Here is a 25753-nt window from a genome sequence, read left to right as displayed (position 1 = left end):
GCTTGAGCCGGGGAGGTCAAGGCTGCAGTGAGCCATGATGGTGCCACTGCTCTGCAGCCTGGGTGACAAAGCAAGACCCTGTCTCAAAAACAATAAATAAATAAATAAATAAAAAATAAAAGCAATGAAACCCTTGGAATACTACTCAGCAATATATAAAGGAGCTATTAATACACAGAATAATCTAGATAAATCTCCAGAGAATTATGCTGAGTAAAAAGCCAATCCCAAAAGGTTACATAGTATATGATTCTATTTATAGAACATTCTTGAAATGATAAAATTATAGAAATGGAGAACAGATTAGTGCTTACCTGGGGTTAAGGACAGACTGGGGGCAGGAGGGAAGTGAGTGTGCCTATGAAAGGGCAGCATGAGGCTCCTTGTGGTGATGGAACATTCTGTATCTTGACTGCATCAGTGTCAACATCTGGCTGTGACACTGTACTTTGCAACATATTATCACTGGGGGAAACTGAGTAAAGGCACATGGGATCTCCGTGTATTATTTCTTATAACTGCATGTGAATCTGCAATTATCTCCAAATAAAAAGTTTAATTAAAGGCTGGGTGTGGTGGTTCACACCTATAATTCTAGCACTTTGGGAGGCTGAGGTGGGCGGATCACTTGAGGTCAGGAGTTCGAGACCAGCCTGGCCAATATGGTGAAACCCTGTCTCTACTAAAAATACAAAAATTAGCTGGACGTAGTGGCACACACCTGTAGTCCCAGCTACTCAGGAGGCTGAGGCTGGAGAATCACTTGAACCTGAGAGGAGGAGGTTGCAGTGAGCTGAGATTGCACCACTACACACCAGCCTGGGGAACATAGTAAGACTCCGTCTCAAAAAAAAAAAAAGTTTAATTAAAAATGTTTTTAAAATAATGAACCAGCTGGGCGTAATTGCTCATGCCTGTAATCCGAACACTTTGGGAGGCTGAGGCGGGCAGATCACAAAGTCAGGAGTTCGAGACCAGCCTGACTAACACGGTGAAACCGCATCTCCACTAAAAACACGAAAATTAGCCAGGTGTGGTGGTGCACACCTGTAATCCCAGCTTCTCAGGACACCGAGGCAGGAGAGTCTCTTGAACCCGGGAGGTGGACGTTGCAGTGAGCAGAGATTGCACTATTGCACTCTAGCCTGGACAACAGAGTGAGACTCTGTCTCCAACAAAAAAAAAAAAAAAAGAAAAAAAAGATGAACCTTTTAGGTAAAGCTAATCTGAGGTGTCAGAAGTCAGAACAGTGGTTATGTTTGGGGAGCAGGTAGTGACTGAAGGGGGCTTCAGTGGGGTTCTGGGGTTCAGATCATGTTGAGTTTCTTGGTCTCTGTTCACCTTGTAAAAACTCATCAATTTAAGTTCTTTTGGTGTTAATTTCAATAAATAATTCATGTGTATTTCTAAAGGTCAAAAACTGAATCACATATAGATTTTATAGACATGGAAAGTGTTCATAACACAATTTAGTGAAAAAAGGAGGTTGCCAAATATTCACATATAAAATGATCTCATTTTTTTGTGTGTGTGTGTGTTTTTTGAGACAGAGTTTCACTCTTCCACTCAGGCTGAAGTGAAGTGGCACAATCTCAGCTTACTGCAACCTTCACCCCTGAGTTCAAGCCATTCTCCTGCCTCAGCCTCCTGAGTAGCTGGGATTACAGGTACCCACGACCACGCCCGGCTAATTTTTGTTTTAGTGGAGATGGGGTTTTGCCATGTTGGCCAGGCTGGTCTCAAACTCCTGACCTCAGGTGATTCACCCGCCTCAGCCTACCAAAGTGTTAGGATTACAGGCGTGAGCCACCGTGCCTGGCCTCGTTTCTGATTTAAGTATAGTCATGCATCACTTAATATTGGGTATAAGTTCAGAGAAACACATTTCTATTCCGTTTCGCCGTGTCACAAACATCATAGATTACCCACACCTACTACATATGTGGGGTAGATGGAATAGCCCATTACTTCCAGGCTACAAACCTCTACAACATTGCCTGCTGAATGCTGTAGGTGACTGTAACACAACGGTATTTGTGTATCTAAACATAGAAAAGAGACCATAAAAATATGGTACAAAAGATTTTTTAAATGGTACATCTGTAAAGGTTCCTTACCATGAATGGAGCTCACAGGACTGGAAGTGGTTCTGGGTGAGTCAGTGAGTGAGTGGGGAGTGAATGTGAAGGCCTAGGGCATTACTGTACACTGCTGTAGATTTTACAAACACCATATTCTTAGGCTAAATTTACATTTATAAAAAAGTTTTTCTTCAATAATTAATGAAGTTTAACTTACAGTAACATTTTTATTTATAAGTTTTTAAATGGTTTTTAACCTTTTGACTATTTTGTAATAACATTTAACTTAAAAATATATTGTAAAGTACAAAAATATTTTCTTTCTTGATATCCTTATAAGCTTTTTTCTATTTTTAACTTTTTTAAAAAAAAACTTTTCTGTTAGAAACTAAGACACACACACACACACACACACACACACACACACACTAGCCTAGGCCTGCACAGGGGCAGGGTCATCAATATCCCTGCCTTCTACCTCCACGTCTTGTTCTTCAGGGGCAGTAATAGCACTGTCATCTGTGATAACAATGCCTTCTTCTGTAATACCTCTCGAGGGACTACCTGAGGCTATTTAATAGTTAACGTTTTTAAAATAAGTAGAAGAAATACAGTCTAAAATAATGATAAAAAGTATAGTAAATACATAATCCAATAACAGAGTCATTAGTTATCAAGTATTATGTACTGTACATAATTGTAGGTTTTGTACTGTACTTTTTTTTTTTTTTCTTAAGGCAGAGTCTTGCTCTGTTGCCCAGGCTGGTGTGCTGTGGTGGTGCGATCTCGGCTCGCTGAAACCTCTGCCTCAGCCTCCCAGGTTCAAGCGATTCCCATGCCTCAGCCTCCTGAGTAGCTGGGATTACAGGTGTTAAGCCACCACACCCGGCTAATTTTTGTATTTTTAATAGAGACAGGGTTTCATCATGTTGGCCACAGGTGACCTTGGCCTTAAGTGATCCCCCTACCTTGGTCTCCCCAAGTGCTGAGATTAAGGCATGAGCCACTATGCCCGGCCTGTACTGTACTCTTTTTTTTTTTTTTTTTTGAGACAGAGTCTTACTCTGTTGCCCAGGCTAGAGTGCAATGGTTTGATCTCAGCTCACTGCAACCTCCACCTCCTGGGTTCAAGCAATTCTCCTGCCTCAGCCTCCCGAGTTGCTGAGATTACAGGCATCCACCACGCCTGGCTAATTTTGTATTTTTAGTAGAGATGGGGTTTCACCATGTTGGCCAGGCTGGTCTCGAACTCCAGACCTCAGGTGATCCGCCCGCCTCGGCCTCCCAAAGTGCTGGGATTACAGGCAGGAGCCGCCGCGCCTGGCCGGTACTGTACTTTGATATGACCAGCAGCACAGTAGGTTTGTTTCCACCAGCATCGCCGCAAACATGTGCGAAGTGTTGCCCTGCAATGACTGCAACATCACTACCAAAGGAATTTTTCAGCTCCATGAAAATCTTATGGGACCACTGCCATGCATGCTGTCTGTCGATGAACAAAACAGTGCATGACAGTACGTGTAAACAAACACACTTTACATCGGCACAGAGAACAGTTCACAGGTTCTACACCAAAACATCAGCACTGATGGTTTCCAGAGTATTTTTTTTCTTTTGTTCCCTTTTGTCCACCTTATCTGTAATTTCAAATTTCAATACAATGAACCTGGCTAATATGTCATATCCTAAAGCGTTCTGCAAGTTTTTCTATTTGATTTTTCAATCCATGCAGTTCTGTCCAAGCCAGACTCCTGCACTCACCCATCTCGGCTGCCAATGTCCGCTCCAGGCTGAAGTTGGGTGCCCTCTGCCGGAGAAGCCCACTTGGGCTGGAGAGGTGCCTCTGTGCTCGGCTCCGGGGTGTGCTGGGCTCTGTGGCTCTTCTGGGGATCAAAGAACCCCTGGCCTTGGGGTAGGAAGCTCCATCCCTGGGCACAGATGCAACGAAGGGCTGGGCTAATGTTCCTGCTGTGCTGGGGGACCGTGGAGGAAGGGACACACGGAGGTCACACAGAGTGAGACACTCAGGTGGTGGCATCTGAGGCTCTCCACACGCTAACCCAATAAGCTCCCACCCTTTGCGACTTTGCATCTCGGGTGGTACAATATTTCCAAGGACACACACACATTAGATGTCCACTTCTTTATAAACTGTACACTGGCCAACCCAATATGCAAAATAATAAATCTCAATTTCTATGCAGAATACATAAAGAGAAATAGGATTTCTAATCCTTCCTTTGCATGCACCCTTGGGTTGCCTTGTGGGCCTCCTGAAGGGCCTGCACTCAGCTTTGGAGGCTCCATCCCTCCAACCTTCAACCCTGTCTCCTCCGCCTTCTCCCTTCCCTTTGGGTTCCATGTAGCCACCCTGAGTGCCCTTTGTCCTTGTCTTCTGTTCATCTCACAGTGCCTTCCCTGTAGTTTTTATTCATTCACTCATTCATTTGCTCAACAAAAATGAATTTCCCAGTCTGTCGCTAATTAGCTGTGTGAGGATGGACTAGTCAGTCCCCTCTCTGAAGCTCTGTTTCCTCTGTCAGTAACATAGGAACAAGAAATTGGGGATGAAATGAGTCCCTATGAATGGACAGACCATCCTCTCTTATTCTGGGCCATCACGGGCACTGCGATTCCCAGGCTGTCCCAGGAATGTGGCACTGACAGGACAATGGTGGGATCCCAGGATACCTGATGTGGGAGAGCCGGTGCTCTGGAGTCTGGGTGAGGGGTGAAACTCTGCTTGTTTCTGAGCCAACAAAGCCACTGTCTGTCTCCGGGGATGCCATCCAGGGCTCCTGAAAGAGGCAGTATCCGTTTATGTCTGAGGAATGTGTCCAAGACACACTGGGAAGCCCTTCCCAAATCCTAGCCTGGGCCTCACCTCCCAGAGGCTCACACCCCAGGGATGATGGCCTGGCTCCCAACAGCCAGGCCCAGGAGAGAGGGCTCTCAGGCTCTCAGGCCTCAGCACAAGAATCTGGCTACCAGCAGGGACTCTGCACCCCAGGAGGACCCTGAGCAAGTCCTGCCTCCCTGAGGAGTGGCAGCCAGAACCCTTGGGAGAAACACGGCCGTGGATAAGGACTAGCAAGGGGAGAGGGAGAAAGTCATATTTCCAGTGTCTCCTGGCTTCAGCCTGGAATACTATGGTCTTATCTGAGTGGAAATGCTCAGGCCCAAGACATTGGAAAAACGAAACCATCAAATATGTACATACAGGTCCTACCCACTGGGTTTAACACACGGCACAAAGAACACAGAGCAACACAGGTGCCTGCTCTCGCTGAGTCCGTGTCTAGGGCAGAGAATCCTGACCATGGGCTCATTAGGACTACAGAAGCATGTGTGTGTGTGTGTGTGTGTGTGTTTGCACGCAAGTGCACAGGCATGCATATATATGCATTATTCTCTGACAGTCACACTTCCACAGTGGTCTGTGACCTTGCAGCAGTGATGTCTGCTCTAAAGGGCATAGAACTAGACTCTCCAGCTGTGATGGGCAGGCTCAAAGAAGTATAAGCAATGGGTTCCAAGCTCTCAGAGGAGGAACAAGAGCTCTGGAAAAGGGACAGGTTTGAGGGGTGACACTGGGCATAAGTCCTGCATGTCAGGTGGGATTTTGGCTGGCAGGGACAGGAGCAGCAGGTATTCCAAGAAGGAATAGCACAAGCAAAGATCCGGAAGCAGAAAGTTGAGAAGACCCAGCAATGACCCTGAGGTTCTGGGCCCATTCCGCCATGTGGGGACTTACCTCCAGGTGGGGCCCACCGCCTTGGTGCAAAGGCTTCTGTGGAAGGCGCTCAGAGATGCCGCTTCCCTCCAGGCTGGTCATACTACTTTGGTGGGATGCTGCGGACTTGGTGCCTGGAGGGTGGGGTGGCATGCCAGGGCCTGGAGGGGCTGCCTCAGCCTTGCCCAGGCCTGATATGTGTCCGTCTCTAGCCAGGGATGTCTGGAAACCTGGTGGCTTCACAAATAGCATCTGCTCCGTGGCCTCCCTGGCATGGGAAGAGAAGACCATCCTTGAGCTCTGCTGGGCAGCCCTGACGCAGGGGTTGGCCTGTCCTGGGAGCCAAGCAGCCCAGGGCACAGGCTCTGGAGTCAGACATCCCTGGCTGTCCAGCCTGGTTCCGCCACCTTCTAGCTGTATGATCTAGGGCAAGGCACTTCCCCTCTCTCAACCTCACTTTTCAACTGTAAAATGTGGATGCCAACAAAACCCACCCAACACACCAAAGAGCAAATGCTAAAGCAGCAATTCCCAGACTTAAGGAGTTCGCATACCACCTTCCCTATTTCAGGCATTTCCATAAACTTCCATCTACTCCAAAGATTTTAGGTCACTATTCAAAACAGAAGATGTGACAAACAGAAACTAACTTTGAGGACAAATACAAGAAACCTGAATGTTATCACATACTAGATAGATCCATTTGCCTGCCAAAGGCTCTAGGCCTGAGGCCTGCTTATGCGCTTTCACGCTATCTCTCTCTCTTTCTTTTTCCACAGAAGTTCAAGAGAGGCATTAAAGACACCACAGCACTAACTGAGACTTTCTCCTTGGCATCATTAGAAGGTTAGAGACAGAAAAAAAGAAAATGATATTCTTTTTTCTTGTTTTTTTTTTTTTTTTTTTTTGAGACAGGATCTTGCACTATCACCCAGGCTGGAGTGCAGTGGCCGGATCTCAGCTCACTGCAATCTCCGCCTCCTGGGCTCAAGAGATCCACCTGCTTCAGCCTCCCAAATAGCTAGGGCTATAGGAGTGTACCGCCATGCCTGGCTAATTTTTGTATTTTTTGTACAGATGGGGCTTTGCCATTTTGCTCAGGCTAGTCTTGAACTCCTGGGCTCAAGTGATCCACCTGCCTTGGCCTCCCTCAATGCTGGGATTAAAGGCATGAACCACTGTGCCCAGCTGAGAATAATATTCTTTAATGCTGCATGTGTCCTACTGAAAATCATGTCCCACACTACCCGAAATCATTTCAAGGGCTATCAGTGGTATACATTGCACACTTGAAGATGCAGGACAGACAAGCCATGTCTAAACTGTGAAGTGCTGTCTTATTCACTCTGACAGTGATCACCCCTGTGGTTTTAGGGTGGAACCAAACATTCTGCAGGAAAGGCTCAGTGACTTACTGAAGGGGAGCCCCATGACTTTTCTCAGCCTGCACCAGGTGCTGCTTTGGGAGGACCCTGGTGGCCTCTGCTTTCCCTGGAGCTGCAGCCACCCCATCAACTTCTAGGGAGTCACCTCCCCTCTCCTCCTCCTCCTCCTCCTCCTCTTCTTCTTTCTCCTCCTCCATTCTCATGGCTTCCGGGAGAGATTTCACACTGAGGTACCTGCAGGAGAACACACAGAGGGGCATGATCTCTGCCCAGTGGGGGACAGCCAAGATCCAGCTGCTGGCCAGACACCCTGGTCAGGTCCAGGTGGCACTCACCGCTCCATGAGGCCATGGTACACTTGTTCCATCTGCAGCTCCTTGTGCCTGAGTCGGGCCAGGGGGTCCTGTGGCCTGTCCTCCACCTCACTGTTGCCAGAGCTCACCTCCACATTTATAAGCAATGGGCGGGGGCCAGCGCTGGCGGCGGCAGTGGTGGTAGCAGGCTGGGGTCAGAAAGATGAAAGGACAGAGATTCGGCAGATACTTAAATACCACTTTTAAGCACCTGCCTCCTGCCAGGCTCACGCTGGGGGCTGAGGGGTAAGAAGCACATTAGACTCACTAAGCCCACCACCCTTTTATGCATGTGTAAACTATGGAGACTGGGCTGTGTGATCTTTGATACTGGCTGCCATGAATTGAGCACCTACTGTGTGCCAGGCACCATACAGATACCAGGTCACAACAATCCCACTAGTACCTAAGATTATTACAAACCATTTTACAGACAGGTAGCTAAAGCTCAAATGATTTGCCCAAAGTCAACAGAAACCAGGAGCAGAGTTGAGATTTGAATCTAGATTTCCTGCCAGAGTTAACTCTCCTGACCCCCATCCATGCCAGTAGGGCCACTCCAGCCCCCTGCAATACCTTCACTGCAGGAACACAAGGGTCCTTCAAGATAACGTACTCGGGTTTTCTTCCCATTCTTGTATGTAGTGGCACCTGGTAGAGTTTTCCTACCCTCTATGCCAGAGCACAGCATAAGATTTTCCCCAAATCATGGGGCCAGCACGACTTTAGCTGTCAGGGATGTTCTACCAGTGTCCCACCCTACCCAGCATGCCAGGCCCTCTTTCCTGCTCCCATCCTCAACAGACAAGTCTTTGCAGCAGAGGTAACAGGAGTTGGGAGGCATAGAGACCCCACCACTGTCATCTGTGTGAATGCACTATACTCAATTTGCTCACCTGCAAAACGGACATAGTGATTGCCTCTCAAGGGGTCATGGTGTGGGCCAGAGAGCCTTCTACAAAGCCCCCTTCGTGTAGGGCTCTTGTTTAGGCTTCACCCCATCATCTGTGCAGTACTACAGGCTAGAAACCTGGAGCCATCCGTGTCTTCCTTCCCTCTCACAACCACTCCAAGTCCACTCAAACATACCTTCCCAACCTCTCTCAAGTCCACACATGCTTCCCCATTTGCCCTGCCACCTCCCCATCCTCAGACTGGCCTACCCACAAGTCATCTTGTGTCATCCCCTGCCAGAAAACCCAGCAGACTTGAAGGCCATGCTCGCTATGTGACCCACAAGCCCCTATGTCATGGGGCTCCTGCCGGCCTCTCCAGCCACATCTCAGACTGTTTTTCCCTTCTCTTTCCATACTCTAGCCACAGGGCCTTTGCACAAGCTGTTTCCCCCACTGGATGGGTTTTCTCTTTGTCTCTAGTAATTCCTACTTAGCCTCAGGTCTCATTTAAACATGACTTCTTCAGGGAAAGTTTCTCTGACCTCCTCCTCAAACTCAGTCATGTTACTCCTCCTACTCTCACAGAACCCCATAACTCTCCTTCAGTGCACTGATCAAAATTATAACTAAATCACTGTAACCAGTTCAACTCTACAGAAAACTCTGTGAAGGAAGAGGCCACCTTCCCTGCCACCTCCCATCCCACTGAATCCCTACCATGTGTCATGGGTCCTGGCATATGGCACACACTTCATAAATATGAAATATGTACTGAAGAAATGAATTAATGAAGAAATGAATGCACAAGGGAACAGCCCAATATGGTTGAGCCAAGAGGTACCTCAGGGCAGGAGGTCTTGATGGCTGGCATGGGGGCTTGTCTGGAAGGAGCAGGCAGGTGCGTTGGCTGGTGGAGGCAGGGCAGGGCTGGGGTACTTTCCAGAGCTGAGTCTGACCCGTGCGGCTCAGGCTCTTGCTGGGTCTGGTCTATGTGTTCCTTCAGCTCTTCCAGGCAACTTCCCAGACGGTATATCTCTGCCTCCAGCTCCCTGGAATGCAGAAACATCAGCACCAGGAGCCCAAGACGGTAGCCACATCAGGCAGGTCCAGGAGCAGAGTGTCAGAGCAGAGACTCCAGGGGATGCCCCCTTAGGGTTCATTTAATATCAGCCTTTAGATGATGGTGAGAACTCAAAATAAGCAAGATGAAAGAAGGTTCCACTGGGAATTAGGAGGCCTCAGCCCAAGTTCCCTCTGCCTTCCACAGGCTATGGGACCTTACAGAAATCCCACCCCCATCTAGCCTCAGTTTCCCTATTAACCAATAAGGGTTTCAAGGCATCTTCTCAGCAAGTGGATTCAAAGGGATTCAAATCTCAGCTTTTTATCGTGCCACCATTTGGATGTGTATATTAATTAGGATAAGATTTCTCTCTATTCTCTTGTGTACAAATTATAAGGACAAAGTGCCTCCCTCCTGGAGACTGAGGGACCCCAGGGGCCCATCCCATCTGTCCTTCCAGGCCTTCCACCCCAGCAGGTACCTGCCAGGATCAAATCTTCCAGGTGTCCCCTTGGAGCCAGCAAGCGGCTGGGCAGGGTGTTGCTCCCGGCAGGCCTTCAGGTACTCCTCCTCTAGGGCCGTGTGGGCAGCCTTCAGCCGCTGGAAGCCCTGAAACCAGACCAGGCCAGGAAGACTTGAATGCTCAGCCCCCGTGGGGCCTGTCCCTGCAGACACAGTGGATGAGACAGTTTGCGGGAGGCCATGGGATGCACCTGGGCCCCTGGGTTCATGCAAGATACAGGCTGAGGTTGAGATCTCTGGAGGCTGCCTGCCCTGGAGAGCGGCCGTGGTCCAGCTCTCTGCCATCAGGCTGGCACAACAGAGACACAACTTAGAGCCTTGGCACCAGCTTCAGAGGGCACCAGCCCTTCCTGCATAGACTTACAAGGACCCCAATGTATCACAAACTGTCATAGCTGTCACAGTATCAAATATACTATCACCATATCTCCATAAGGACCCTCTACTTGAGAGATTCTGGATCCTCATTCTTGATTTGCAAAACTGTGGGTTTCAGAAAATTAGCCACTCTTTTCCCAAATCCTTATAGGCTATCAATACAGATAATGTTATCATCACCATTACATTAATGAGAATATTTACTGGGCATTGAGACTCTGGGCTAAAGCACTTTGCATTTATTTAATCTTCAATATAATCATAATGAGGGGTGATTTATCATCTTCATTTAAAAAGGATGAAACTGAGGCACAGGGATGTCATTTAAGTTGGTGAAGGTCATGGAGTGAGTGAGTTGTAGAGACAGGATGTGGGCCCAGGCCCTCTGGCCCCAGAGCTCATGGTCCTAGCAATTCTGCTAGGCTCCCATAGCAAACATAATCAGGGGTAATACATGGCTAAAGCTGCGGCAACTGGGGTTGGTATCACTGTCTTACTATCTTCTGCATCCCACTCAACTCTGAGGACAGACTGAGGCCAAGGACAACCTAGAACCCATTCCCCGGTCACATCTAACCTTCCGACAGCTCTCAACTTCCCTGCGTATGGGGGAATTAGAACAGAGAGCAAAAAAATGAATTGTTTTAGTTTACAAGGGCCTTGGTCATCCACTGCATGATATTACATGATACACATCATGTATTTTGTGATTGCAAAGTGTACGTGACATCTATGTAACCACACAGGAAAATACCCCCGCCATAACATTTTTTTAGAAACTAGGTGTGTTGCATTTGCCTCTCCAGACCTTCTCTCAGCTCCTCTCCCACGCTGCTCTGTGCTTTGAGCATCAGGGCTGTCTACCTGCTGGCTTCTGGTTGGGTCTGTCTAGTGGGAGGGACCTATCAGAGATCACAGGGTGGGAAGAGAGAGACTTGAGAGTGGGTACAGCTCCCAGCTAATGCTACTACCTGGGGATTCCCCAGTCTTTGCTGGGTCCCCTGATGCTGACCACACCTTTGCTGACAGTTCTTTCCTCTGATGCCTACAGTCCCAGACTTGAGAGCTCCACCTCTTCCTTACTGGGACCCTGGCTGATGCAGCAGGAATCTAAATTGTATTTATGACTGCAGTTATCTAAAACTCCAAATTCCAAAGGAAATACACCAATAAGGAATCTATAAAGGGTCTCCCTCCCACCCCCGCTCTTTTTTAACCTAGTTTCCAAACGTTTGGCAACCATTTTGTAATTTTTTTAAAAGGCGATAAAAAAGAAAAGGCCTTTTTCTCCTTGCTGAGAGGCAGGATAATTTGTGGAAAGTAGTGCAGGGCAGTCATTATGACCCCGGATTTGAAAGGGAGACAGACCTGGCTCCAGGCTCTGCTACCTACTAGCTGTGTGGTCTTTGAGTAACCCCTCTGAGCTTCAGTTCCATCTTGGTTAAATGACGGTGATAACTGTAACTGCCTCACTGGGTTTTGATGATGATAAAATAAAATAACATACTCTAGGGTTTACCACAGTCCCTGGCACACAACCATCCTTGCTTAATAAGCAGTAACTATTGTGATATAATGATCGTTATCATGGGAAGCTACTCAAGAGCTGTTTGCTCTGAAAGAGACACTGTGTCTGGGCTTCTCTTTTCTGTCTTGCAGCAAAGGAGGCTTCAGAGACAGAGCCATGGGAGACAGTGGTTGTCTGGCAGTTCCACGGGTGGCTCCTGAATTGGGCAGTACCTTGAGTTGGTCCTGGGGCATGAGACGTCCTGCCTGTATCAGCCTTTCAAAGGACTCCACCTGGACATTGGGAGGGGAAGGAAATATGCTCCATTAATCCAGTCCTGCAGACTCCCACACCCAGCCACATCCATGCTTTGGTAAGTAGAGCTGGGTCCGTCCTCAGGATGTGGGGTTTCTGCCAAGCATGGAGAGGTGGGTGCTGGGAACAGCTTCTACCACCAGCCCCAGGCATAGCAGCCTTGAGAAAAAATCAAAGTGGAACCTGCAGAAATTTACTGACAACAAAGCAAGTCACTCGTGTGCATCAAGACTAATGCAGGATATTTACTGCAGCATGAACAGTAGGGAGGGGACAAGAAATAGCCTCAATGCCTGTCGGTGGAATAGTATGCAGCCATCAATAAGAGGAAGGTACATGTGTATGTTCTGAGCTATTAATACCTCCAAGACCTATTTCTCAGTGTCAAATCAAGGTACAGGGCAATGTTTATGGTATGCTACCATCTGTATAAAATATGTGAAGAATAAAAAGGAAAACGATAAATACATTGCTTATATATGATATACTATCTCTAGAATTCAAGAAACTAAAATATAAATTGCTTCTGGGAAGGAGAACTGGGTGGCTGGAAGACAGGAATGAGAAGTAGATTTTTCTACTACATGTTCTTTGCATCCTTTGAAATTTGAACAGTGTGAATTCGTTGCCTACCCAAAAATAAATATTCAAATTTAGGACTTCAAAAAGTCAAGGTACAGTAGCTTATGCAACCATTTCTATAAATGCAAGTGTGTGCACTGAACGTTTTTGCATGGGTTGGAGAAAATATTTATTTTTTGCTCAATATGCCCTCTGTACTGTGCAAAGGTCCTTATCATGGGTGTCTGTTACCTGCTCAAAAAAAGTTTAATTACAAAAAAAGGCAAGGGATGATATATTCAGTTTTAAGAAAGCTCTAGATCAGTGTGAAATATAATATAGAAATGTATATCATATAATCATATATTGTATAATTTTATAATATATAAAATAGAAATATAGGGTGAGCTACACATTTGAAATTTTCTCATAGCCACATTGAGAATGTAAAAAGAAACAGGTAAAATTAATTTTTATGTTTTATTTAGCCCCAAATATCATTTCAACATGTAACCAATACTTAAAAAATAGGGAGATACTTTATATTTCTAAGTCTCTGAAATCCGGTATGTGTTTTATACATACCACAGCATGTCTCAATTCAGAGCAGCCCATGTCAAGTACTCAACAGCCACATGTGGCCAGCAGCTTCTGAATTGGATCGTGCAGCACTAGATATGAGGGGTCAGCTAAGGCCCCAGCTCCTGCTCATTGTGATGATTTGACATTGCTTTATTTTGTGGACAACACGTAGGACGAAGAAGAAACGTGTCTCCGGCTACGGAACCAAGAATGGTGGTGGCAAAAGGAAATGAAGCCTGTAATCCCAGCACTTTGGGAGGCCGAGGCGGGCAGATCACCTGAGGTCAGGAGCTTGAGACCAGCCTGGTCAACATGGTGAAACCCTGTCTCTACTAAAAATACAAAAATTAGCCAGGCGTGGTGGCACGTGCCTGTGATCTTAGCTTCTAGGGAGGCTTGAGGCAGAAGAATTGCTTGGACCCGGGAAGTGGAGGTTGCAGTAAGCCAAGACTGCACCACTGCACTCCAGCCTGGGTGAAAGAGCAAGACTCTGTCTCAAAAAAAAAAAAAAAAAAAAAAAAAAAAGAAAGAAAGAAATGAAGTCCTTGTATGTGCTACTCCAACAAGGATTAACTTTGAAAACATCATGGTGACAGATGTCAGACACAGGACAAATATTGCATGAATCTATTGCTATGAGACGTCCACAATAGGTGAGCCTATAAAAACAGGAGGCAGATGAGCAGCTGCCACAGGCTGGGGTAAGAGGGAAGGGGGAGTGGGAGTGACCGCCTAATACAGATAAGGTTTCTTAGTGGCTGATGAAAATGTTCTAAAATTGACTGTGGTGACAGTGGCAGAACTGTGAATATACTAAAAACCACTGAAGCAGGCATACATTTTAAATGCATCAACTGCATGGTATGTGAATTATATTTCAATAAAGCAGGGGAGAGAAGGGGAGATGGGAGGGGAGAGAAGAGGAGGGGAGAGGAGGACAGAAGAGGAGAGGAGAGGGGAAGGGAGAGGAGAGGGGAAGGGAGAGGAGAGGGGAAAGGAGAGGAGAGGAGAGGGGAAGGGAGAGGAGGGGAGGGGAAGGGAGAGGAGAGGAGGGAAGGGAAGGGAAGAATAGAATGGTGCTTCTCTGAAAGAATCTGTTTTATGGGCATGGTGGTGCATATAACTATTGTATTTCTCTTTCGGCACTGGCAACTAGGAAGTTCAAAGCTAAATGTGTGACTCTAATGTGCTTAGGGTCCAACAGAACATTTTATTTACTCACTTCACATACTTTATTGTTTTCTACCCTTACTTCCTCTCTGCCCCTGTTTCCTCACTTCTGTTTTCAGAATGTGGCTAAAATGGGCCGGGCGCGGTGGCTCAAGCCTGTAATCCCAGCACTTTGGGAGGCCGAGACGGGCGGATCACGAGGTCAGGAGATCGAGACCATCCTGGCTAACACAGTGAAACCCCGTCTCTACTAAAAAATACAAAAAAACTAGCCGGGCGAGGTGGCGGGCACCTGTAGTCCCAGCTACTCGGGAGGCTGAGGCAGGAGAATGGCGTGAACCCGGGAGGCGGAGCTTGCAGTGAGCAGAGATCCGGCCACTGCACTCCAGCCTGGGCGGCAGAGCAAGACTCCGTCTCAAAAAAAAAAGAATGTGGCTAAAATGTATGTATTTTCATAAGGTACTTTAAACCACTTCTGGAGTAAAGCCAATGTACAGTTCTAAACAGACCTGTAAACAATTCACCGTTACTTGGACTGTTGGATGAAGATACAAAGACCCTTGAGAAGTAACTGGGAAGTGATTTATTTAATAGAATGAACTAAGAAAATGAGGCAACTTGTCCTGAAGAGGAAAAGGTAGAGTAGAGAGTCTATTACCCTTCCAGAATCCTGAAAGAGCTCAGAGTTTCCCAGGAGCCAGCCTAGAGACACTTCGAAGCACAACTGGAGGGATTTTGATGAGACGCATTGCCAAAAAGGGGGGTAAAACCTAGCACTGGTGACAAGGAGGAGACTGGAGCTGTGTGGCCTCTAAAACCAGGGAGGGGCTCATGTTTTGGGGATGGCTGAGTTAACTTGGTGCAGAGGCAGGGGAATGACAAGTGAGACTCCCAGAGTGCCTCTCACCCAAGCAGGCAGAGGTTCTGTGTTCTCCAGGTGAGTTAAGTCTCTCAGGGGCAAATCTGGGAGTCCACTCACCTTGGCCAGGAACTGCCTGGCCTGAGAAGCCAGTGCCTGGGTCTGCTCTGCTGAGGACTGGTCCTCGGTGATGCCCCGGTTCTCTGGAAGCCACCCCAGGGTGGGCATACTGGTGAGCGAGGAGGGGCTCAGGTCTCCTCGAGCTGATGGCCACCCTGGAATACACAATTGCTGAAAGCTGGGGCCAAGAACAGTCCTGCCAGGAGCTGAAGGACTGAGGCTGAACGTCAAAGCCACCACCTCCATCATCAAGTTACAGCTCAGTCACCACGTGCTATCTTCACATCAGCCCCAGGAAGTGGACTGGGTAAAGCATTGTCCCCCATTTACAGGTGAGGACAAGGTCCAGATCTGCCCCAGGTCACACGGCTGGCTGCAGCAGAGCCGCGCTAGGCTTCTGGGTTCCCAGTCAGCAGCGTGGGCTCTCACACAGGGAGACATGAGTTCCAATCCAGACGCTTCCCCTCCATAGCTGTATGAACTTCAGCCTGTCCCCACCTCTCCAAGCCTTGATCCCCTTGGCTGTCATGGGTGTGACAACAGTGCACACCTCAGCGGGTTATTGTGGGGATTAACTGAGGTCACATGTGTCAAGGCTCAGTGCAGGGCCCGGCTGAGATATGGGCTCCCCAGGGATAATGCTCTATGTCTTCAACTCACCCAGGGTCACCAAGCTGCCAAGTGGCAGGGCCAGGGCTGCCCCCAGGCTGCTGTGGATCAAAGCAGGACACTTTCCACATCTCTGATCCTTTTGAGTCTAAGTACCCAGGGTGGGGCCTTGCCTCCCTCCTTCCCCTGGCCTGAGGCCAGTGCTATCCCCAGGGTAAACCAAATCAGCCCCACAGAGCAGAATCCCAGACAGAAGGAGCCTCCAGCTGCAGCTCTTCTCCCGGACTCACCTGAGGCCGCAGAGGCCTGGGGGTCCTCGGCCGGGCCCGGCCACCACTCTGCAGAGCGGGGCTGTGGGATGGTGAAGGATAAGACCTTGGTCCCTTGGGACACCATTCCTGTGTGGATGCTGTGGCTGGGCTGGGGTGGGTCAGAGAACAGGTTCACCTGTGGAAGCGGGGAGGCACAGCAGAGCCAAGTCAGGGTAGGGGCAAACCCACCTGAAATACCTCATATTCATTCAGGAGCTCAACACGCATGCCCTGTAGTAATAAATACCATCTTTCAGTTGCAGCCCTTGGCTGGGCCAAACATAGGTGAAGAACTGCGTGCCCTTTCATTTACTCTTAATGGTGGTCCTGAAAGGAAGACAGGGTGGGGACCCCAACAGCCCATCATATAGAAGAAAAAACTGAGACACAGAGAGGTTATTAAGTCACTTACTCAAGATCCCCAGCTGATAAGTCCTTGGATGAGGATTACAACACTGCTCTATCTGACACCAATACCTATGGTTCTACTATTAACAGTAATTTTTTATTAATAATGTATGTTATAATTATATCATACAATTATTTCTTAACAAATATAAGCATTTCCAATAATTACGTTGATAATAATAGCAACCAATAGCTGTTTGAATAAATGAGTGAACCAGCAAGTGAATAAACTAATCTGCCATTGGTAGTGGATCTCTATCATTTGAGGACAGATTTAAAATGTGGCAGCCAGCCCAGTTGGTGAGGGAGCAGTCTGGAGTCAGGCAGGTGACCAAGGAAGACCTCTCGAAGCTCGAAAGCAGAGGGAAACCACGGGCTGTTAAACGGCTTACAGCAGAGTTGAGAGGACTATGTTCTGTTTGTGTAAAGAAGGTTTTATTGAACACAGCCATGCCTGTTTGTTTATGTGTTGTCTATGGCTGCTTTCACACTCTGGTGGCAGAGTTGAGTAGTTGTGACAGAGACTATATGCTCCACAAAGCTAAACATTTTCACAATCTGGCCCTTTACAGAGAAAGTTTGCCAACTCTAGCTTAGCATATGGGCTCTGTAGTCAGAGCCCAGGTTCCTGCCCAGGCTCTATCACAGCACACCTCTGAGTCCTAGTTGGCTTAATAACTTTTCTGCACATGAAATAAGTGCCCAATAAATAGCGGCCACCACCCTGACATTCATCACCATCATCATCACCACCACCGTCATCACCACCACTATCACCATCATCATCACCATCACCACCATCACCATCATCACCATCACCATCGTCATCACTACCACTGTCATTACCACCACCATCATCACCATCAGCATCATTATAACAATCATCATTATTAGCATCACCATCATTCACCATCACCATCACTATCACCATTATCACCAACACTATCACCACCACCACCACCACCACCATTTTTACCATTACCGTCATCATAACTATCACCATTACTACCATCACCATGATCGTCATCACCATCATAATCTGCACAGCCACCATGGAGACAGGCCCATGGAAAAGCAACACCCCTTAGTGGCACCTGCTCATCATGATGTTGGGGGGTTATCTTAACTGCCCCCTGCTGCACCAAGGTCAGGAATGAGCAGTTTAGGGTGGACCCAGTGGAAGGGGCTCCCTGGCCCCCAGGCAAGCAGCCTCTCTTGCTTAAGCTGTATAGGTCCTGGCTGTGGCCAAAAAATCAACTCCAAGTGTGGCGTGGTCCCCCCCGCCTCCCCCTCTTTCAGGCCCAGCCTCCCCAGATGAGAACAAAGCTGGATTTTAATAATCTCCTCAGCCATCTGCTCAGACTCCCCTGTGGGGGCTTTCCTATCAGCACCCCTCTCCTGAGGTGACCCAAATCCCAGGGGAGGCCCAGCCCTCTGACATGTTTCCCTCCCCGGACCCCTTTCTCAGCCTCAGGCCCCACCTGGGGAGTGACAGGGAATGGGGATGGGCCAGGGAAACCAGGAGGAGGCCCCTTTGTTTCAGGGACCAAAAAGGAGTTTGAAGCAGAGAAGCCCAAAACCTGAGCAGATGCCCAGGCAGAGCCATGAGGTGGGGAGTGGCGGTGGGGGTGGCAGCTTCGGATGCTCGGGCCTGGCCCTCCCAGGGCCCATCTCCCTGGACACAGCCAGGTGTCCCGGGTGCTCCCCAAGGCCAGATTCACTCCCTCGGGGGATTCTGTAAAAGGTGAATCAGAATTCTGTGAAGGGAGGACCAGTGAATGTGGGAAACATTGGGTTAAACAAATGAATATTCTCTGCACAGATGGATTTCTCTCAGCCTTTAAAATGCTAATGGGCTTTATGAATAGGGCGGGAGGGGAGGAGGAAGAGAGAGGAAGATGTTTCCCCAACTCATCTGCATACAGAAACCTCCCCTTCCCCCCATCCCCACCCAGGGGGTTCTGGGCCAACTTGTGGCCATCAGAACACACTGAAAAAGAGTGGTTTTACATTATCTCCGTAATTCCTTCTAGGGTAATTTCTGGTCACCTCAGCTCTTCCAGATCTCTCTTCAGCTGAGATGGAGGAACAGGGGCTGGGGGGAGGTGGCAACATGGCAGCAAATGCAGTGAGATCACCATAAACCCTGGCCAGAGGCCAGTGTAGAGAACAGAGCCAACCAGTGACTCCTGACCAGATCTGGCTCCCTGCCCCACAGCTGGGCTCCCTGGTCCTGCCCCAACTCCAAGGCTCCAGACCCATCGGTGTTCCTGGGCCAGGCCTCCCCAGCTGCAGATCCCACAACTACTGAGACTAGTTCTGCTAGAGCGTGGTGTCACTCGTGGGCTTCAGAGCCAGGCTGCCGAGTTCCAACTCCTGCTCTGGCACCTACTTGTTGAGTGATCTTGGTCAAGTTACTTAACATCTCTGTGCCTCAGCTTCCCCAACTGCAAATTATTTAGGACAGTGGTCCATAAATATCACCTATGACCATTCTTATTTCTATAACAGTCATCAATCCGCCTCATCCCTATGCCTCTCTCCACACCCAGTGCCAGGGCCTGGGTGCCAGGGCTTACCCAGACTTGAGGAAAAGAACATCTGTTCTGGAATCAGGCAGATGTAGGTTTCAGTCCCTGCTTTGCCTCTTGCACCAGCTATGGGATGCTGAGCAAACCATTCCACCTGACTGAACCTCAGTGTGTGTGTGGAGGGGCTCAAATAAGATGACCCTGAACCTGGGGTGGGATACCTGTTGCTGCTCAGTGAATGTCAATCTCCTTCCTATGGGTCCCCACCCACTGCTGTCCACCTACCCATCATGCCTAGACTGGGTGTCCAGTGCAACATCCCCAGCGCGGCTCCCTCCCAGGTGGGTCCAGCCCTCTGCCGTGGGTTCTGGGCAGAGTGAAGTGGCTTGGTAGGTCCTTGGGAGGTCTGAGAATTGCCTCTGAACTCGTGGGCTCTGAGCAAAAGGTTGTCCTGGGGTCTCTCCAGCCTTCGGGGTAGAGTGCACAGAGGTCCAGATGGAGTGAGGAAGCCTGGCCAGCTGGAATCTTAGCTCTCCTCAAGCCCCATGGACCCTGAGTGAATCCCCTCCCTGCTCTGGGGCTCTGTTCTCTTCTGCACATTGGAGCTACAAGCCTGCCTTGTACTGCTCCCCTAGGGCAGCTGTGAGATGGGGTTGGGTGGGAGGTGATAGTATCATCCTGCTTCCTTCCCGCAGAGCCCTGAAAGGTGCTCATAATTCCTGAGGCTGAGAGAGGGAGGGGTTGGGGGAGGGAGCAGAGCCCTCAGGCCAAGCAATAGCAATCATTTTTCCAGAAAGTGGGAGTGAGTGAGCTGACACAGAAACATTTCCGGCCTCTCCTCCTGTGACACCCTCACACACATGAGCCAGGGGTCTGGGTGCCAGCCAGGGCAGGGTGACCACACTTGGGGGGGACCCTGAGTCCTACTGGGTCAAGGGAGCACCCACAAAAGGAGGCACCCCAGCTACACTCTGCTGTGTCCACCCCACCTGTGTCACTGTGGCTGGCATACAAGAGGCCTAGCAGTAAACACCTTTATAATAATAATATTCCCTAACTCTTACGAAGTGCCTGCCTAGTGCCAGGTAAATGCTTTCTGTATACTGACTCATGCCCTTAAACGAGCACAGGAGGAAGGGAGGAGGGAGGGTGGAGAGGCTCCACACCTTCAGTCCCCGCCACTCCATGACCTTCAGTGGCCCCTACCCCAACAGGAGCCCCAGTTTCCCAATCTGTCAAATGGGGAAGCCAAGTGTTTGGGTCTGATGATCAGTTCCTTTCTCCCTGGACCTGCTTGGAGTCTGCAGCCATGGGAATGCAGTTTCCCCAGAGAGGATGACCTAACAAACCCCCTCCACTCCCTTTCCCAACTGCCTCTCCCAACCCTGGATCTGGCTCAGCGGTTCAGAAAGCTGGAAGGAGCCTGCTTGGCTCCCAGGAGGAAGTCTGATTAGCCCTCTTTTACAGATGTGCCCGATGAGGTCAAGAGGGAAGGGGCCTGCCTGTGCCAGGCAGCAGGTGTGGGGATGCAGGGGGGCTCCTGGTCCTAGAACAGGCCCCCTTCCGTTTCCTCACCACAGTGGCCTTCTCCTACCCGCCCCGGAAGTGCCTCTCAGCATTGAGAGCAGCAGCTGTGGCACAGGCGGGGTCCTGGAGCATGGGGGGGGAGGTGGGCGGGGGCATTGGGGCATCTGCATCTCTGCACCTCAGCTCTCACCCCTCCTCCACTGCTGCCTGATGAGGCAAGAGGAGGGCACAGCAAAAGCAGGAAGCCACGAGGGGCCGCACAGGTCCCACTTCCTGCCTCACTCAGGAAAGAGGAAGGTGGAGAATTCACAGCCTCCTCCTAAGACGGGGTGGGGGCTGGGGTGGTAGGTTTCCCCTCTGCTCTCCTCCTGCCCCATACTCTGCCAGGTGAGGTTGGGGGGAGGGAGAAAGGCAAAGGTGTGATCCAGGAAGATTCAGGCCCAAAGAACAAACACCAGGGGCTGAGCAGAAATTCCGTGCTACTCTTTTGAGGCTCACAGAGCCCAAGTAACTTCCTCAAGGTCACACAGCTGGTTAGCAATGGAGCCAGGAGTCGAACCCAGGTGGCCTTACTCCCGAGCCCATCTAGAAGGAGAGAGAGTCTCATGAAATTCCTGGGCGCATGGTAGCTCAGGCCTGTAATCCCAGGGGTACTTTGGGAGGCTGAAGCAGAAGGATCACTTGAGCCCAGGAGTTCGAGACCAGCTTGGGCAACAAAGTAAGACCCCATCTCTACAAAACATAAAAAAAAAAAAAAAAAAAAATACAGGCACAGTGATGCATGCCTGTATTCTCAGCTACCAGGGAGGCTGAAGCGAGAGGATCCCTTGAGCCCAGAAGGTTGATATTGCAGTGAGTTACGACCATGCCACTGCACTCCAGCCTGGGTGACAGAGCAAGACCCTGACTCAAAAAAAAAAGAAAAAAAAAGAAAGCCCAGGGAGGGCAAGGTCACTGCCCAAGGTCACAGAGGGACCTTGGGGTAGAAGCAAACTGGCGTTCCACTAACTCCAGGGCCTCAGTAGATGGAGGAGGCAGTGGCCTTTCTCTAGAGCTATGGAAAAGTGTCATCTCCTCGAGGACATGGGCCCATGCCTCCACCCCATCCCAGCCTGGTACCTTGGCCCCGAGGCGCAGCTGGTCGATGGTGTTCTCGGCCTCAGCGTACTTGGTGAGAAGCCTGTGGTAGTCTTCCTGCAGAAAGGGGGAGCAACACGGTCATATGCCCAGGCACACAATGCACCCTTCCTTGCTGGGAGACCCTGATAGCAAACTCCCCTTCACAAGGGCTTCTGGGTTCCTGAGAGGAAAGCATTCAATGGTGAGATCCAAGCTGAGCAATCTTCAGGCTTGTGTGCAACACAGACCCACCATGTTCAAGTTCTGGAGCATGCGAGGGCAGTGGGACAACTTTTCTACCTCTGTGACAACGAGTCTAGACTGAGGGCCTCTGGCTGGTTTACCTTGACACATAACCCACATCGCAGACGGCTGCCACGATTCTTTTATCCAAATGCCCTGCCCATCGGTTGGCTCTGTGGGGTGAGGCCCATATCTGTCTTTCCCCCTGCTGCACTGTCGGTGTTTAAGCAGCATGTGCTTAAGAAGTACTTTCTTCAATGGCTAATTGAATGAATCATCCAAGAGTCCCGTGGCAGAAAAATAGAAGGCTTGAAAATCACTGTTCCACCTACTCAGAATCACTTGCCTTAAACAAACCCAAAGAACTTTATAAAAACAGGTCATGGCAGGAAAAAAGGAAAAGCATGTCACCTTTGAAGGATGTGAGGAACTGATTCCTTCTGAAAACGGGTCAGTAACTAAGTAACTAATGACCATTATGGGTCAGTAACGGTAACAGTAAAAGGACAGAACAGAGCATCTCGCTGACCTTTCCTGTACAAGCAAGTACTTGGTAACCAAGTAGTTGATGAGGGACACTTTTACTTTTTAGCATATTTCCAGCAATTAATGTAGGAGTGAGAGCATTAGCATACTACCACTTTGTCACCCCAAATGAAAGATTAGACCAAGACAATGACCATCAGAGGCTGTCAAAATCACAAACAAGAGACCAGCAGGCATCCTGTGCTTGCTGAAGGAGGCACACAGGCCACCTATGATATGCTCTTGCCAAAACTCCCCACGCCCGTGGAGCTCGCGGTCTGGAGGGGAAATAGTCATGTTTGCCCTCTAGACCACCAAAGCCTCTAGCTCGAAACCTACCAATATTCAAGAAAAAGAGGACAATGGGACGCATCAAGAGAGACCACAGCACATCAGCAAAGCCCACACTGCGGACGACTCTGCAGGACAGACGGATTTCCGCAACAAATGAATTTCATGGCAGAAGTAAGAAGGAGGACAGACTAGAAGAGTAAAAGAGATCTGAAAAAATAAATGCAAGAAAGAAAGAAAGAAAAAGAAAAAGGGAGAGGAGAGACTTGAAAGGCACCAAATGCGACATACAAGCCATGTTTGGATCCTGAGGCCCATGGACGGGAACGAATAAGCTGTTTATGAGACACCCGCATCTGAATGCGGGTTTGATATTTGTTCATATTTAAGGATCTGGTGTCAACATTTAGGTGATCATGGTAAGTGGTTATGTTTAAAGTAAGATATTTATCTTTAGACATGTATACACTAACATATTTTTAGATAAAAGGATTGGATGCATGAAATTTTGCTTCAAAATAATCTAGTGGTGGTGAATAGGGGAGAGGTAAGGCCACAGGAGAGAAAGGTTTTCGGGAGCTGCTAATTGTGGATGTGGGGGGTAGGTACATGGAAGTGCATTCTACAATTTTCTTTCTTGTATATGTTTTAATATTTTTCATAGCAGAAGTTGAAAAGAAGCAAACAGATCATCCTTGAAACATGAGTACAATCACTGGTCTTTTTGAGCAAAGGGCTTGGGTCTATCTCAGGGCTCCAGGTATACCCTCCCTGCACCAGCATGGAGTTCCTAGCCGAGACCTCAGGACTCCCTACCCCAGCCAGCCTCTATCCCAGGGCCTCCCCACTCCAGCCAGCCTCCACCTCAGGCCTCTCCACCCCAGCCAGACTCTACCCCAGGGCTTCCCACCCAAGCCAGCCTCCACCCCAGGCCTCCCCACCCCACCAGCCTCCATCCCAGGGCTTCCTACCCCAGCCAGCCTCCACCCCAGTCCTCCTCACCCCACTGGCCTCCATCCCAGGGCTTCCTACCCTAGTCAGCCTCCACCCCAGGCCTATCCACCCCACCGGCCTCCATCCCAGGGCTTCCCACCCCAGCCAGGCTCTACCCCAGGCCTCTCCACCCCAGCCAGCCTCTACTCGAGGCCTCCCCACCCCAATTAGCCTCCACCCTAAGCCAACAGGGGCCTTGGTGACACATCCACAGCCATAAGTCCCACTAACCTGGAGCTGATGGACCAGTTCAGTGGCTTGCTCAGGCGTCTGAAATTCTTGGGGTACCCTGGTGATGGGGTGGGCAGGAGGCGTGTCCTTTGCCAAGGCTGCTTCTCCACTGCTCAACAGCACCTCCTGCACAATCTCAGCTGGTGACTTGAAGATGAGGGGCCTGGCAGGGGCCTGAGGCTTCCTGTTGTGGCTTCTGGACTTGGGGGGACGGTAGCTCTCATCTTTGGGGAATCTCACCCGGGGCCCTACCTTGGAGAAGTCAGGGAGTGGGTAGTTCAACTGCCCCCGGCCATACTTGGGGGCATTAGAAGAGGAGCGGCCAGCCAGAGTGGCTCCCTGTTTGGGCAGCGGCCTGCCCTGCTGTGTTGACCTGGGCTGAGGATTCAGGGGGCTGATGGAGCCAATGAATCGGGAAGGGAGTGGCTTAGGTGACGTCTTTGTCTGCTTCCAGATGTGTTCCTCGGGCTGAGGGCAGGAGAATCTGGTCGTTTCTCTCCTCCATCTATCCGCGGCAGGCTGCGGACTCTGGGCTCGGGGAGCTGAGGTGTCCTGGAATTCCATGGGGGTTGCCAGAGCAACGCTGCCTCCAGTTCTGTCATCTGGGTTTAGGAGGTGGTGGCTGGGGCCCTCTGGCAAAGTTTCTGCCAGGGCAGTGGGCTGGGGGCCACCGGTCTCTCCTTCCCAGGTGGAATCAAGGCCGTCACTAGGGTGGTCGAGGCTCACTGTCCCACTGCTCCAGGACCTTGCTGGGCTGAGCTCAACGGATGGGTTGACCTCGGAATGTTCAGAAAGTTTGTCCCCACTGGCTTGTTCGCCAGAAGCCACCCAGCCCCTGGCCTGACCATGCCCAAGAGCCACGGGGCTGGTGTTTCCATGGCCCTTCAAGCTGAGACCAGCCTCATACCCCAACCTTGGGGAGCTCTCTCCAGCCTCCTCAACCTCCAGACTTCTGAGGGTCCCATCTGGCTCCTCTTCAGTCATGTCCAGCTGACGGCCCTGCTGGGGGACCCAGGCGAGAGGTTCGTGGGAACTTGCTGGGCTGTCCACATCCTCTGCTTCAGCCTCTGGAAAGACAAGCCATTCACTTCTTAGCATATACCAGGTCTGTACCCACCATGTAACTTACCCTGTCACTTCAACTCTCTGGCTTCCATTTCCTCATCACATGGGGATGGAAAGAATCCCGAGGAGCCCCCCACATAGCCAAGTGTTTGTCTGATACCTGATCTGGTTGTCTCAGAGGTCCTTCAAACTCAAACCTAAACCCGGTCCCTCCAGTGTCTCCCATCTCAGCAGATGGCAACACCATCCCCTCCAGGCGCACAGGCCAGAAGCCTGGGAGGCGTCTTTGCCATCTCTCTCCTTCTACCCCCCTGAATCCAATCTGTCACCTGGTCCTGCCCCATTACCTCCTATAAAAATCGCAAACTCATCTAT

General features: G+C 49.7%; 1 protein-coding gene across 3 annotated transcripts in view; it reads right to left on the bottom strand.

The window, feature by feature from the left end:
- AKNA (AT-hook transcription factor) overlaps positions 1-25753 on the bottom strand; it is a 70740-nt gene that overhangs the window by 23976 nt on the left and 21011 nt on the right. For all 3 annotated transcript variants that reach the window (XM_033237694.1, XM_033237695.1, XM_033237693.1), the window contains exons 3-14: positions 24314-25380; positions 22031-22105; positions 16425-16581; positions 15526-15680; positions 12152-12211; positions 9993-10120; positions 9290-9497; positions 7535-7701; positions 7230-7433; positions 5836-6082; positions 4773-4879; positions 3843-4054 (exon numbers count right to left, since the gene is read on the bottom strand). In XM_033237694.1, coding sequence (XP_033093585.1) covers positions 3843-4054; positions 4773-4879; positions 5836-6082; positions 7230-7433; positions 7535-7701; positions 9290-9497; positions 9993-10120; positions 12152-12211; positions 15526-15680; positions 16425-16581; positions 22031-22105; positions 24314-25380 — 2787 coding nt within the window. The remainder of the gene's footprint in view (positions 1-3842; positions 4055-4772; positions 4880-5835; positions 6083-7229; positions 7434-7534; positions 7702-9289; positions 9498-9992; positions 10121-12151; positions 12212-15525; positions 15681-16424; positions 16582-22030; positions 22106-24313; positions 25381-25753) is intronic.

Source organism: Trachypithecus francoisi, unplaced genomic scaffold (genome assembly GCF_009764315.1).
Source record: "Trachypithecus francoisi isolate TF-2019V2 unplaced genomic scaffold, Tfra_2.0 Lachesis_group16, whole genome shotgun sequence".
NCBI lineage: Eukaryota > Metazoa > Chordata > Mammalia > Primates > Cercopithecidae > Trachypithecus > Trachypithecus francoisi.
Note: the sequence above shows the minus strand (reverse complement) of the source record. Positions and strands in the feature narration are given on the sequence as shown.